The sequence below is a fragment of the Entelurus aequoreus genome, linkage group LG13, assembly GCF_033978785.1.
Source record: "Entelurus aequoreus isolate RoL-2023_Sb linkage group LG13, RoL_Eaeq_v1.1, whole genome shotgun sequence".
In the NCBI taxonomy this organism is placed as follows: domain Eukaryota; kingdom Metazoa; phylum Chordata; class Actinopteri; order Syngnathiformes; family Syngnathidae; genus Entelurus; species Entelurus aequoreus.
In genome coordinates this window covers 19,573,860-19,588,859 of record NC_084743.1, presented here as the reverse complement: position 1 = coordinate 19,588,859, position 15,000 = coordinate 19,573,860, and the positions used below count along the sequence as shown (strand labels likewise).

Genomic DNA, 15,000 nt, shown 5'->3' with positions numbered 1-15,000 from the left:
AACAGTATTTGGCACAGCTCTGAGCTACACCTCGCTAAGGATTCTGGGTGTCGGTCCAGATGACCCAGATATGGTTCGAGCGAGGAACAACCTACACAGCAAAGGTTCAAATAATTTTGTGTAGATCGATAGAAAAATGGATTCAACTACTCGTCTATTGCGCCAGTAGTTAAGTACATAATCCATTTTGTATTACTTTATATCAAAAACTAAGACTGTCATTTTTGCACAGGTGGTGCAGTTGGGATTCCTTCATGGGGGAAATTCTGGCTGGCCATTCTCAATACCTACAGCTGGGACGGAATGAACACGCTGCTACCAGAGATGTGGTAATGTTATTTTACATACATTCATCATTCAGCTTAGTAACCACACTAAAAAGCATGAAGCCACTCTTGACACCCAAACATTAATATACTGTATGTTTCGAACAAATCTTAAAGGCCTACTGAAAGCCACTACTACCGACCACGCAGTCTGATAGTTTATATATCAATGATGAAATCTTAACATTGCAACACATGCCAATACGGCCGGGTTAACTTATAAAGTGCAATTTTAAATTTCCCGCTAAACTTCCGATTGAAAACGTCTATGTATGATGACGTTTGCGCATGACGTCGATGGTTGAAACGGAAGTATTCGGACACCATTGAATCCAATACAAAAAGCTCTGTTTTCATCTCAAAATTCCACAGTATTCTGGACATCTGTGTTGGTGAATCTTTTGCAATTTGTTTAATTAACAATGAAGACTGCAAAGAAGAAAGTTGTAGGTGGGATCGGTGTATTAGCGGCTGGCTGCAGCAACACAACCAGGAGGACTTTGACTTGGATAGCAGACGCGCTATCCGACGCTAGCCGCCGACCGCACGGATGATCGGGTGAAGTCCTTCGTCGCTCCGTCGATCGCTGGAATGCAGGTGAGCACGGGTGTTCATGAGCAGATGAGGGCTGGCTGGCATAGGTGGATAGCTAATGTTTTTAGCATAGCTCTGTGAGGTCCCGTTGCTAAGTTAGCTTCAATGGCGTCGTTAGCAACAGCATTGTTAAGCTTCGCCAGGCTGGAAAGCATTAACCGTGTATTTACAGGTCCATGGTTTAATAGTATTGTTGATTTTCTGTCTATCCTTCCAGTCAGGGGCTTATTTCTTTTGTTTCTATATGCAGTTAAGCCCGATGCTATCACGTTAGCTCCGTAGCTAAAGTGTTTCGCCGATGTTTTGTCGTGGAGATAAAAATCACTGTGAATGTCCATTTCGCGTTCTCGACTCTCATTTTCAAGAGGATATAGTATCAGAGGTGGTTTAAAATACAAATCCGTGATCCACAATAGAAAAAGGAGAGAGTGTGGAATCCAATGAGCCAGCTTGTACCTAAGTTACGGTCAGAGCGAAAAAAATGCGTCCTGCACTGCACTCTAGTCCTTCACTCTCACGTTCCTCATCCACAAATCTTTCATCCCGGCTCAAATTAATGGGGTAATCGTCGCTTTCTCTGTCCGAATCGCTCTCGCTGCTGGTGTAAACAATGTGCGAATGTGAGGAGCCTTTCAACCTGCGACGTCACGCTACTTCCGGTACAGGCGAGGCTTTTTTTATCAGCGACCGAAAGTTGCGAACCTTATCGTCGATGTTCTCTACTAAATCCTTTCAGCAAAAATATGGCAATATCGCGAAATGATCAAGTATGACACATAGAATGGATCTGCTATCTCCGTTTAAATAAAAAAAATTCATTTCAGTAGGCCTTTAAAACAAAGGATGGGGGGGGACTTTGATATTTTTTGTGTAATTATTACATATTGTAAAAAGCTTGAGAAAAACATGTAAGTTTTATGATTGTATGGTATACCGGTACTAATAAATTCCATGTTGGCATTTTGACAGGTTGCTCCCCACTTGGATGCCGGCTCACCCCTCGACGCTGTGGTGCCACTGCCGCCAGGTGTACCTCCCCATGAGCTACTGCTATGCTGTCCGACTCGCCGCTGAGGAGGACGCCCTGGTCCTCGGCCTCAGACAGGTGCCATGGTTCTATGTTCCACTAGGAGGCGTCATAACGTCAGGACTGGCAGACAGACTTGTGATTGGACTAAGCCTTTTCTTTAGTTTCGCTTTCTCTTCTGCGTTGTTTGTTACATGTAAAGCATGCAACCACGTTTGAACCTAATTAAAGGGCAGACCACGCCACACGTACTGTGTAAATTAACATTTTGTTTTGATTGCTCAGTACATTATTGCTTATGTTGATATTCTTATTATTCCTTGTTTGTCACTAGGAGCTTTATGTCCAGGACTATGCTAGTATTGACTGGCCAGCTCAGAGGAGCAACGTGGCACCGTGTGATTTATACACACCTCAAAGCACACTTCTGACTGTCTCTTACAGTAAGTATGATGACGTTTTGCTCTCTGACTGGAATGTCTAATTTAACTGAAACCTGATTGTGGAATCCCTTACTAATGTTTTTTTCAACACTTTGGGCCTGTTCTACTAAAGCAGGGGTGTCAAACTCATTTTAGATGGAGAAAAATCTACTCCCAAGTGGGAAGGACTTGTAAAATCACGGCACGATAACTTAAAAATAATTTCCAAAAAAAAATGAAGTTCCCCTTTTTAAGGGTTGATTTGGAGCCAGCAGACACAAAAAAATTATAATTTGATTCGTTTTGGTGTCTGTTTGCGGTTTTGCTTAACCGTTGTTTGTTGTTTTCATGTAGGAGATATACTAATATAGCTCTTTGTAACTTCTTGTAACATGCATTTTTTTGCGGATGGATCATTCCAATGCACCATCGCAGTTATCTCCATTGTTTCTAATGTGAGTGCTTGTAATAGCCCGGATAAGGTGGCGCAGATTATTAGGGGTGCACCAAAAAAACCATTCACATCCGAATCGCAATTCTTATTCATCCATAAATTGATTCATCATTTTCAAAAATCTATATACCTTTTTTAATTTTTTTCAAATAAAAATCTATTTTTTTAAATGTTTTTAGGCCATCCAGAAGAAGCTTTTCAAACCTGTTTCGAAAAAGTTTCATTCTAATTATAATACCAAATAATACTTTGCGAGAATCGGTTTAAATCGGGAATCGATTCTGAATCGAATCGCTACCCCAGGAACAAGGTCGAATCGTTAGGTGCCCCTACAGATAATAGTTGTGTGCTGCATGTTCAACAACATAGCAAAACACCACAGGTTGGAGCATAATGCCATTAATGTGGAGGTAAATGAGTGTCTCCATGGTGGCAGCCGCAAAATCCTCATTTAAATGGGACGTGCTGCACCACTTTTGCACTTGTTATCAATTGTGCACTAGACAACCCGAACTATTAATAATATGTGCATTTTTTTTTTTTACTGTGCTCACGCTATTTAGCACTTATTTGGGATCTTAGTAGATCAGGTCCTTTGTGAATTATGAGTTCATGTGATTAGATTGAAGTGTTTTTCGCAGAATATCCCCAAGCAGTTGTCTTGTGATTGTGACTCACTGCTGTTGCACTTTCCTTTGCAGTGGTGCTAAACGTGTATGAGGCTCACCACAGCGCCGCGCTGAGAGGAATGGCTGTCAAAGAATTATATGAGCACATTCAAGCTGATGACCGCTTCACAAAATGCATCAGCATTGGACCGGTAAATCTCAAGAAACTTAAACATTTAAACAACAACCATAATATATCCTCTTAAGGCCCAAGCTGTTTGTTTACATGCTTTTTTTTTATTTCTCTTCGCTGTTTGGGCTTATTGGACCCTAATTAGAATAAAAACTAAGAATCATCTTTTGATATGATGTACTTAGTCCATAAGTACACAAACGTGTACTTCATGCTCATTCTTATTTTTACACTTTTTTTCCCCAAATTCCATTGTATGTTATACTCTTCTGACACCACCAGATGGCAGTATAAGTGTCCACATAAGCGGCCATAAGACCCCAATTCAGTAGTGTACACAATTTTGTAAATAAGAGCTAAAAGGTGCTGTCCACGCATGTGGCCACTAAGCCTTTAGAGGTTTAAGTATGTTTGTTTCCGCTTCTAGCAAATCCTTTGTGTGATGTGTGCTTGAATGAGTTTGTTGTGTGTATATATTAGATTAAAGCTGAAATTAAACAATATACCGCATTTTTCGGAGTATAAGTCGCTCCGGAGTATAAGTCGCACCGGCAGAAAATGCATATTAAAGAAGGAAAAAAACATATATAAGTCGCATTTTTGGGGGAAATTTATTTGATAAAAGCCAACACCAAGAATAGACATTTGAAAGGCAATTTAAAATAAATAAAGAATAGTGAACAACAGGCTGAATAAGTGTACGTTATATGACGCATAAATAACCAACTGAGAAGGTGCCTGGTATGTTAACGTAACATATTATGGTAAGAGTCATTCAAATAACTATAACATATAGAACATGCTATACGTTTACCAAACAATCTGTCACTCCTAATCGCTAAATCCCATGAAATATATACATATATATATTTATTTTATTTATTTATTTATTTATTTTAGCTGCTTAAAAAAAAAAAAAAATCCCATGAAATCTTATACGTCTAGCCTCTTACGTGAATGAGCTAAATAATATTATTTGATATTTTACGGTAATGTGTTAATAATTTCACACATAAGTCGCTCCTGAGTATAAGTCGCACCCCCGGCCAAACTATGAAAAAAACTGCGACTTATAGTCCGAAAAATACGGTATACTAGGTACTGAAACCGGTACTTTTTTGGCACCGAATGAATCCTGCCGGTCCTACCTGGCACCTGTTCGTGTAAAATTTAATTTTCAATGACAAACAAAAAAAAATGGAATCAAAAAATGCTCCAACATGTAAATAAAGTAAGAATCCACTTTTCCAAAAATGTGCTAGCTCGATGCTAAAGTACATTGGCTTTGCTATTGACATGCTACTGGTTAATATTAGCGATTTTTCATGGTAGTTTCGACACTTTCAAATGTGTTAATGAAAACTACAAATAAGATGCATGTCCGAATCAAACAGCCGGTGCGTAACATGTACAATACTCACAGTGTTAACACTTTGTAGGGCGCAACAGACAGCGACACACTACAAATTTGACAATACTGTCATCTTACGCTTTGGACTTGTAATTGAGACTTTGGTAAGAAGACAACATATAACTGGACAACAGTTACCATAATCAGCTCATTTTTAGATGTTGCAATAAAAAATGAGATTTCATTGTCAAAACAATGTAATATTTATTAAGACAAGCACAACAACAAATAACCCTCATAACTATATATATACCGTATTTTTCGGACTATAAGTCGCAGTTTTTTTCATAGCTTGGCCGGGTGTGCGACTTATACTCAGGAGCGACTTATGTGGGAAATTATTAACACATTAGCGTAAAATATCAAATAATATTATTGATCTCATTCACGTAAGAGACTAGACGTATAAGATTTCATGGGATTTAGCGATTAGGAGTGACAGATTGTTTGGTAAACGTATAGCATGTTCTATATGTTATAGTTATTTGAATGACTCTTACCATAATATGTTACGTTAACATACCAGGCACGTTCTCAGTTGGTTATTTATGCCTCATATAACGTACACTTATTCAGCCTGTTGTTCACTATTCTTTATTTATTTTAAATTGCCTTTCAAAAGTCTATTCTTGGTGTTGGGTTTTATCAAATACATTTCCCCAAAAATTGCGACTTATACTCCAGTGCGACTTATATATGTTTTTTTCCTTCTTTATTATGCATTTTCAGCAGGTGCGACTTATACTCCAATGCGACTTATACTCCGAAAAATACGGTATATATTTTTTCCAAAGTAAACTGAGATAATATTGCTTTATCGTCTCCATGCCACAGATTTCCAAGACAATCAACATGCTGGTCCGCTGGTCCGTGGACGGTCCGTCTTCTCCAGCCTTCCAGGAGCACGTTTCCAGGATCCCCGACTACCTCTGGTCAGTCGGCTTTCATTAGCAAAACCATCTGATTTTTTTTTTTTAACTTTTACTTTTCAGTTGGTTCACATCATTAGAATGAATAAACACTTGTTTTTAGTGTTGTCTAACATATCAACAATTGAACCGCTACACAAGTGTATCACAAATGTTATACATCAAGCATCATGCAACTACTAAGTATATTAATTTATGCGTTCCAGGTTGGGACTCGATGGCATGAAAATGCAGGTAAGCAATTTATCTTTGTGCAAAACCCAAAAATGTTGTCTTTACATAAAATTGCTATTATTACATAAATACGATAATTACAGATTTCAGTTTTAAAATAAGAGCTGTCTCTCTGCTAATTTTTATGCTCTAAGTTGCAGTGCAAAAATGTGAGATGCAAGCATCCCTGCTATTGGTTGGTGTAGCAAATGTCACAACGATGCCAACTACCATTTAAATTGATTGGGCAATGTTGATTTGAGATACAAGTGTTTGAAGTTGAGGGCTCAGTCACAACCAATGGTTCATAAGTCTGACCAGTCTTCCTCTCAGGGAATTAAAGTCACTGCTCAATCCCAAGTTCTTTCAGATGACATATATGTTGAGTAAGAAGGACCATCAAGACAGAATAGGAATATTATCAAGTTTTACTTAAGCTTTAGGAGACCAGTCCTACAGTCCGTTAACAGCGGCATCTAGAAGTGGTCTGAAAGCCAAACGTAAAGAGACAACTTATTGAATACGAAAAACAGCCCCCACCCTGCCCAGAAAGGAATACAGCCTCATTGTTCTAATACTGATAAGGTAAAAAGGGAGTATGCTATACTCCCACATTCCAACCCCTTCAAGGTAAAGCACAGAGTTTACTTCCGGACATAAGATACAAGCAAAGAGAGTACACATGGGAAAATATTAGCTGCTTTAAACAAGTTGAGGTACAACTAAATTGCTTCTATGGGTTCATTGTTCAGCCCTTTGAGACACTTGTGATTTAGGGCTATATAAATAAACGATTGATTGATTGATTGAATAAGAGTGATACTATAGAACATGTGTCAAACTCAAGAAGCACTGATTTAACGTCACCCACTATGTTGTTTTATCTGGCCTGCCACGTTATTTTATGTTTGTCACATATTATTATGTGGCCCGCCGAGCCGTTTTATGTGTTCCCCCATATTATTTTACGCGGCCTGCCACATGATTTAACGTCGCCCACCATATCATTTTATCTGGCCCTCCACTTTATTTTACGTGACCACATCGTTTTATGTGGTCTGTCACATTATTTATGTGGCCCACAATGTTATTTATTGTGGGCCGCCACGTAATTTTTCCGTTTTCCTGTTATTTTACGCGGCCCGCCACGTTAACGTCGCCCACCATGTCATTTTATCTGGCCTTTGTGGGGAATGCATATATTTTTAAGAGTTCTTTCTTTATTCATAGTCATGTTTAAAGCAGCTAATCTTTTCCCATGTGTACTCTTTTTGCTTGTATCTTATGTCCGCAAGTAAACTCTGTGCTTTACCTTGAAGGGGTTGGAATGTGGGAGTATAGCATACTCCCTTTTTACCTTATCAGCATTAGAACAATGAGGCTGTATTCCTTTCTGGGCAGGGTGGGGGCTGTTTTCGTATTCAATAAGTTATCTTTTTCCGTTTGGCTTTCTTACCGCTTCAAGATGTCGCTATTAACGGACTGCAGGACTGATCTCCTACAGCTTTAGTAAAACTTGATAATATTCCTACTCTGTCTTGATGGTCCTTCTTACTCAACATATATGTCATCTGAAAGAACTGGTCAGACGCAACACCTTCCTCTTTGTTTAATGTGCCCCGCCACATTATTTTATGTTTTTCACGTTATTATATGTGGGCCACTATGTCATTCATTGTAGGCCGCTACGTAATTTTTTTTGTTTGGCCATCCACTTTATTTTATGTCGCCCACCAAATCATTTTATGCGGTCTGTCATTTATGTGGCCCACAATGTCATTATTGTGGGCAGGCCACATTAAATGACATGGTGGGCGAGATCTGACCCCCAGGCCTGGAGTTTGACACCTGTGCTCTGGTCAAGGTTATGAAATCGGGTAAAATGATCAAATCAACTGGTTGACGGTTCCTGTAAGAGCAAATATTTTGCCAATGTGTTCCATACTAGAAAGATTTGTTGTATAAACTCTGACTACATTCATTTGCTCACATGATTTTCAGCACTTCTCTGGTTTTGCTCCTCACAGGGCACCAATGGCTCTCAGCTCTGGGACACTTGCTTCGCTGTGCAGGCTTTCCTCGAGGTAACTCACTTGGGTCTATTCTGTTTTAGTGACAAGAGACATTTTTTTTACTCACGGAACGTTACACACAGACCCACAATCTTTTAAATACATGATGGTAAATAAATTTAGTGAAAACTAAGGTCTTGAAGGCCTACTGAAACCCACTACTACCGACCACGCAGTCTGATAGTTTATATATCAATGATGAAATCTTAACATTGCAACACATGCCAATACGGCCGGGTTAACTTACAAAGTGCAATTTTAAATTTCCCGCTAAACTTCCGGTTGAAAACGTCTATGTATGATGACGTATGCGCGTGACGTCAATCGTTGAAACGGAAGTATGCGGACACATTGAATCCAATACAAAAAACTCTGTTTTCATCTCAAAATTCCACAGTATTCTGGACATCTGTGTTGGTGAATCTTTTGCAATTTGTTTAATGAACAATGGAGACTGCAAAGAAGAAAGTTGTAGGTGGGATCGGTGTATTAGCGGCGGACTACAGCAACACAACCAGGAGGACTTTGAGATGGATAGCAGACGCGCTAGCCGGCGAACTCACGTTAACTTCCTCCGTCTCCGGGCCGCCGACCGCATCTGTGATCGGGTGAAGTCCTTCGTCGCACCGTCGATCGCTGGACCGCAGGTGAGCACGGGTGTTGATGAGCAGATGAGGGCTGGCTGGCGTAGGTGGATAGCTAATGTTTTTAGCATAGCTCTGTGAGGTCTGGTTGCTAAGTTAGCTTCAATGGCGTCGTTAGCAACAGCATTGTTAAGCTTCGCCAGGCTGAAAAGCATTAACCGTGTAGTTACATATCCATGGTTTAATAGTATTGTTGGTTTTCTGTCTATCCTTCCAGTCAGGGGTTTATTTCTTTTGTTTCTATATGCAGTTAAGCACGATGCTATCACGTTAGCTCCGTAGCTAAAGTGTTTCGCCGATGTATTGTCGTGGAGATAAAAGTCACTGTGAATGTCCATTTCGCGTTCTCGACTCTCATTTTCAAAAGGATATAGTATCCGAGGTGGTTTAAAATACAAATCCGTCATCCACAATAGAAAAAGGAGAGAGTGTGGAATCCAATGAGCCAGTTCGTACCTAAGTTACGGTCAGAGCGAAAAAAGATATGTCTTGCACTGCATTCTAGTCCTTCACTCTAACGTTCCTCATCCACGAATCTTTCATCCTGGCTCAAATTAATGGGGTAATCGTCGCTTTCTCGGTCCGAATCGCTCTAGCTGCATTGAAAACAATGGGGAAATGTGAGGAGCCTTTCAACCTGCGACGTCACGCTACTTCCGGTACAGGCAAGGCTTTTTTTATCAGCGACCAAAAGTTGCAACTTTATCGTCAATGTTCTCTACTAAATCCTTTCAGCAAAAATATGGCAATATCGCAAAATGATCAAGTATGACACATAGAATGGATCTGCTATCCCCGTTTAAATAAAAAAAAATTCATTTCAGTAGGCCTTTAAATGACATTAAAAAGCATTAAATACGATTTCCAGGAGCGTTAAAATTCTTACAATTGTAGACCTGGGCCAGTTAATTAAACAATAAAAGAATAACAACTTGATACATTTCTATATCTGTGTGTCTTCGGCTCCGGGTTCCAAACTAGACACGAGAGGTCTCACTCTGTGCATCTTAATAAATGAATAGAGTGAGTCCTCATGTCAGTCATTCACAATCTTTGTTTCGGTCTGAGCAGCCGGAACCGCCAGCTTATACACACACATACACACAGAATGCGACTCAGGAGTGAGTAGCCATCCATTTGGTAGGGGTCATTGTCCTGTTGGAACACCTAAATTAGGCTAGAATGAAGGTTTTAGAATGGCTTTCCCAAAGTCCTGACTTAAACGTGTGGACAATGCTGAAGAAACAAGTCCATTAAAAGAAAACCAACAAATTTACTCCAATTGCACCAATTTTGTCAAGAGGAGTGGTCAAAAATTCAACCTTGCCAAGGGACTTGTAAGCAAATATTAACATTGCTGTATGTATACTTTTGACCCAGCAGATTTGGTCACATTTTCAGTAGACCCATAATAAATTCATAAAAGAACCAAACTTCATGAATGTTTTTTGTGACCAACAAGTATGTGCTCCAATCACTCTATCACAAAAAAATAAGAGTTGTAGAAATGATTGGAAACTCAAGACAGCCATGACATTATGTTCTTTTGACCACGACTGTATAAAATACCTATCTACATAGGCGTAACTTGTAACTTGCATTAAAAAGGCATTCAATTAGATTTGTTGATACCTGCAGAAACCCGGTTTTAATCATAAATTGTATATTTGGTTGTGTTGCATTTGACAGATGGAAACAATGTATTGTTTTTCTAGTTGTCAGTTGCTTTAGCAGTTTGCTGAGCTGTGACTTTAACCTGTCAGACAGTGGAAATCTGCAAAGAAAACAGGCTTAGTGGCATAAATGTGACGACAATTTTAGGATCCGTGTCATTCACTTGTTTGTATTTGATGCGTGCAGACAAGAGAGTTGACCGATTGTCATCACCAAATATTTATTTTCCTTTGTTAGTGGCATGTCTGTGTTGATCATGTTTTTGTTTGGCCATGTGCTGTTTGTTTTTTGGACGCTTTTTAGTTCCTGGTTGTGCACTCTTGCTTATTTTGTTTCCATGACTACTCATTAGTTTCATCTGTCTCACGTTTTGCACTCACGCACCTGTCACTAATCATGTCGGTATTATTTAAGCTTTCAGTTGCCAGGCAGTCTGCCTGGCGACATTAACTCTGTTACCCCTGTTTACCTCTGATGACTTCTGCTACCCATGTTACCATAGTTCCATGCCAAGTGAGTTTTGTCTATTTTTGTGTCTCAGTAAGTGTTTTTGTTTTCATGTCCATAGCTTTTGCCCAAGTGCTAGTTTATTGTTTTCAAAGCCAAGTTTGTTCTTCCGCCTTGTGCGCGCCCTTAGTTTGTTCTTTTTTTTCAGTGTTAAAATAATTTTGTCTTTGCCTTCACGCCATGTCCGTTCCAACTATTCTTGCATCTCGGGAAAACAAACACCCCATAGTCCCCGTTATGACAGTTAGGCACTTACCGTATGGGGAAAATAAGGGAATACTTCCGAAGCCAGGTAATTAACCTGTGTCAAGTTGGCCCCTATCATCATTGCAAATATTAACATAACACTAACATTCGTTTGTGCTGTAAAATTCTTAGTTTGTGCCGTTACGGTTTTTAAGTTATTCTAAAATACATTTTCTGACTAGCGACGTCATCCAAAAACCCCCCACCGTTTTTATGTTGACATTTTATATACACTACCGTTCAAAAGTTTGGGGTCACCCAAACAATTTTGTGGAATAGCCTTCATTTCTAAGAACAAGAATAGACTGTCGAGTTTCAGATGAAAGTTCTCTTTTTCTGGCCATTTTGAGCGTTTAATTGACCCCACAAATGTGATGCTCCAGAAACTCAATCTGCTCAAAGGAAGGTCAGTTTTGTAGCTTCTGTAACGAGCTAAACTGTTTTCAGGTGTGTGAACATGATTGCACAAGGGTTTTCTAACCATCAATTAGCCTTCTGAGCCAATGAGCAAACACATTGTACCATTAGAACACTGGAGTGATAGTTGCTGGAAATGGGCCTCTATACACCTATGTAGATATTGCACCAAAAACCAGACATTTGCAGCTAGAATAGTCATTTACCACATTAGCAATGTATAGAGTGTATTTCTTTAAAGTTAAGACTAGTTTAAAGTTATCTTCATTGAAAAGTACAGTGCTTTTCCTTCAAAAATAAGGACATTTCAATGTGACCCCAAACTTTTGAACGGTAGTGTATATCTTATTAATGTGTGATTAAAGAGTTATTATTCATAACCAGCCCCCCAATAATGTGGAAAATTTCCCCGAACGTGTCCCAATCAGTTTTGCTCCAATTTTTTATTAAAGTTTTTATGTTAACGTTTTTTTATTCATACCAAATATCATTTCATGAAGTCATACCATATACAACCATGTCGAAATCTCCTCAAACTTGCCCCAATACCTTTGTGCTGCAAAAATGTTTGGTCTAACTATAATTTTTTATTTATTTTTTGTCTTATTTTTTATGTTGTTAAGATGTAATTAACCTGTTATGATTCATAACCAGCGACCCAACTATGTCAAAATCTGTCCAAACGTGTCCCAATCGTTTGTGCTACGTTTGTGCTGCAAAAGTTTTTAGTTTGGTATAGTTTTGATGTTATTAACGTGTTATTATTCATAACCAGCCCCATAACATAAAACCTACAATAGTTAGACACAAAAAAACAACTTTGCAGCACAAACAAATGGGACAAGTTTGGGGAGATTTTGACAGGGTTTGTGGGCTGGTTATGAATAATAAAACGTTAATAACATAAATGAGTTATACTTGTATAGCGCTTTTCTACCTTCAAGGTACTCAAAGCGCTTTGACAGTATTTCCACATTCACCCATTCACACACACATTCACACCCTGACGGCGGGAGCTGCCATGCTAACTTCGACCCATCAGGAGCAAGGGTGAAGTGTCTTGCTCAAGGACACAACGGACGTGACGAGGTTGGTTGAAGGTGGGGATTGAACCAGGAACCCTCAGGTTGCTGGTACGGCCATTCTACAAACTGCGCCACGCCGTCCCATAAAAACTATAGTAAACAAGAAAATGCAGCACAAACAAATGGGACAATTTTGGGAAGATTTTGACTTGGTTGAAAGGCTGGTTATAACACGTTAATGTAAAAACTATAATACTATAATAGTTAGACAACAATCGTTTGTAGCACAAATAATTGGCAGTAATATTTGCAATGCTAAGGGTTAGAGATGTCCGATAATGGCTTTTTTGCCGATAGCTGATATTCCGATATTGTCCAACTCTTAATTACCGATTCCGATATCAACCGATACCGATATATACAGTTGTGGAATTAACACATTATTATGCCTAATTTTGTTGTGATGCCCCGCTGGATGCATTAAACAATGTAACAAGGTTTTCCAAAATAAATCAACTCAAGTTATGGAAAAAAATGCCAACATGGCACTGCCATATTTATTATTGAAGTCACAAAGTGCGTTATTTTTTTTTAACATGCCTCAAAACAGCAGCTTGGAATTTGGGACATTCTCTCCCTGAGAGAGCATGAGGAGGTTGAGGTGGGCGGGGTTGGGGGGGGGGCGGGGTTGAGGTGGGTGGTGGGGTAACGGGGGGTGTATATTGTTGTAGCGTCCCGGAAGAGCTAGTGCTGCAAGGGGTTCTGGGTATTTGTTGTGTTGTGTTTATGTTGTGTTACGGTGCGGATGTTCTCCTGAAATGTGTTTGTCATTCTTGTTTGGTGTGGGTTCACAGTGTGGCGCATATTTGTAACAGTGTTAAAGTTGTTTATACGGGACCCTCAGTGTGACCTGTATGGCTGTTGACCAAGTATGCCTTGCATTCACTTGTGTGTGTGAAAAGCCGTAGATATTGTGTGATTGGGCCGGCACGCAAAGGCAGTGCCTTTAAGGTTTATTGGCGCTCTGTACTTCTCCCTACGTCCGTGTACACAGCGGCGTTTTAAAAAGTCATAAATTTTACTTTTTGAAACCGATACCTATAATTTCCGATATTACATTTTAAAGCATTTATCGGCCGATAATATCGGCAGTCCGATATTATCGGACATCTCTAATCTGAAGTTGTCTTTATTTTAAAATTATTATGCCATGATTTTCCCAGTCCGGCCCGCGTGGGAATGGATTTTCCTCCATGCGGCCCTTGAGCTAAGGGTTCCTTGGTCTAGAGGGTCCTGATTGAATTTGTGTGACTGCTTGAAATCAATCCTATGATGGGGTCTTTCAGGCAGGAGCCCAGGACGACCCTGAACTCGCCGAGTGTCTCGGACGTGCCCACAAGTTTCTCACCGTCACGCAGGTGAGAAAAAACATGCCACCCGTTGCTGTAAACTGTACATTTTCATCCTTGACTTACTAGACAGGCAATCATTAACACTAACAGTCTTTAATCAACATACTGTACATGTTTTTGTACTGTGGGAAACACAATGGGAACATGCTTAGTCCATGCACCCAAAGACTTTTAAAATCCATGTTGGACTGTACATACTGTACCAAACAATAAACTTAAACTTGACCAAGGTTTCCCCTGCAATAGATTCCAGATAATCCCCCAGATTACCAAAAGTACTACAGACAGACAAACAAGGTATGTGCAATAACAACTACATGGTTCTTTCAACACCGACTTCACATTTGAAGAGTTTGGATGAATGTATTGGAAATGCCAATTGTTTTTGTCAGGGAGGTTTCCCCTTCAGTACCCGGGACTGTGGCTGGATAGTGGCGGACTGCACGGCTGAGGGTCTCAAGACGTTGATGTTACTGGACGAGCTGTGCCCCTCCATCAGCAAACCTGTCGCTTTGGAGCGCCTGCACGATGCTGTCAATGTGGTCGGTCAACTTCAAATACATCACACGCAGATTGTACCATATTTTACGGACTATAGAGCGCACCCACTAAATTTTAGGGAGAAACCCATGTTTCCATATACAAAACCCAAAACCAGTGGCGTTGTGTAAATGGTAAATAAAAACAGAATACAATGATTTGCAAATCCTTTTCAACCTATATTCAATTGAATAGACTGCAAAGACAAGATACTTAACATTCCAACTGGTAAACGTTGTTATTTTTTTGCAAATATTAGCTCATTTGGAATTTGATGCCTGCAACA

At 39.6% G+C, this 15,000-nt stretch overlaps 1 protein-coding gene across 4 annotated transcripts in view; it reads left to right on the top strand.

The window, feature by feature from the left end:
• lss (lanosterol synthase (2,3-oxidosqualene-lanosterol cyclase)) overlaps positions 1–15,000 on the top strand; it is a 48,523-nt gene that overhangs the window by 9,149 nt on the left and 24,374 nt on the right. For all 4 annotated transcript variants that reach the window (XR_009828267.1, XR_009828265.1, XR_009828266.1 and 1 more), the window contains exons 5-15: positions 1–104; positions 233–329; positions 1,890–2,025; positions 2,282–2,390; positions 3,525–3,643; positions 5,870–5,967; positions 6,171–6,198; positions 8,205–8,261; positions 14,109–14,180; positions 14,421–14,471; positions 14,567–14,716. The exon at positions 1–104 is cut by the window's left edge and continues 18 nt beyond it. Coding sequence is in view for 1 of the 4 variants with exons in the window: in XM_062067540.1 (XP_061923524.1) it covers positions 1–104; positions 233–329; positions 1,890–2,025; positions 2,282–2,390; positions 3,525–3,643; positions 5,870–5,967; positions 6,171–6,198; positions 8,205–8,261; positions 14,109–14,180; positions 14,421–14,471; positions 14,567–14,716 (1,021 nt within the window). In the remaining 3 variants the exon portion in view is untranslated. The remainder of the gene's footprint in view (positions 105–232; positions 330–1,889; positions 2,026–2,281; positions 2,391–3,524; positions 3,644–5,869; positions 5,968–6,170; positions 6,199–8,204; positions 8,262–14,108; positions 14,181–14,420; positions 14,472–14,566; positions 14,717–15,000) is intronic.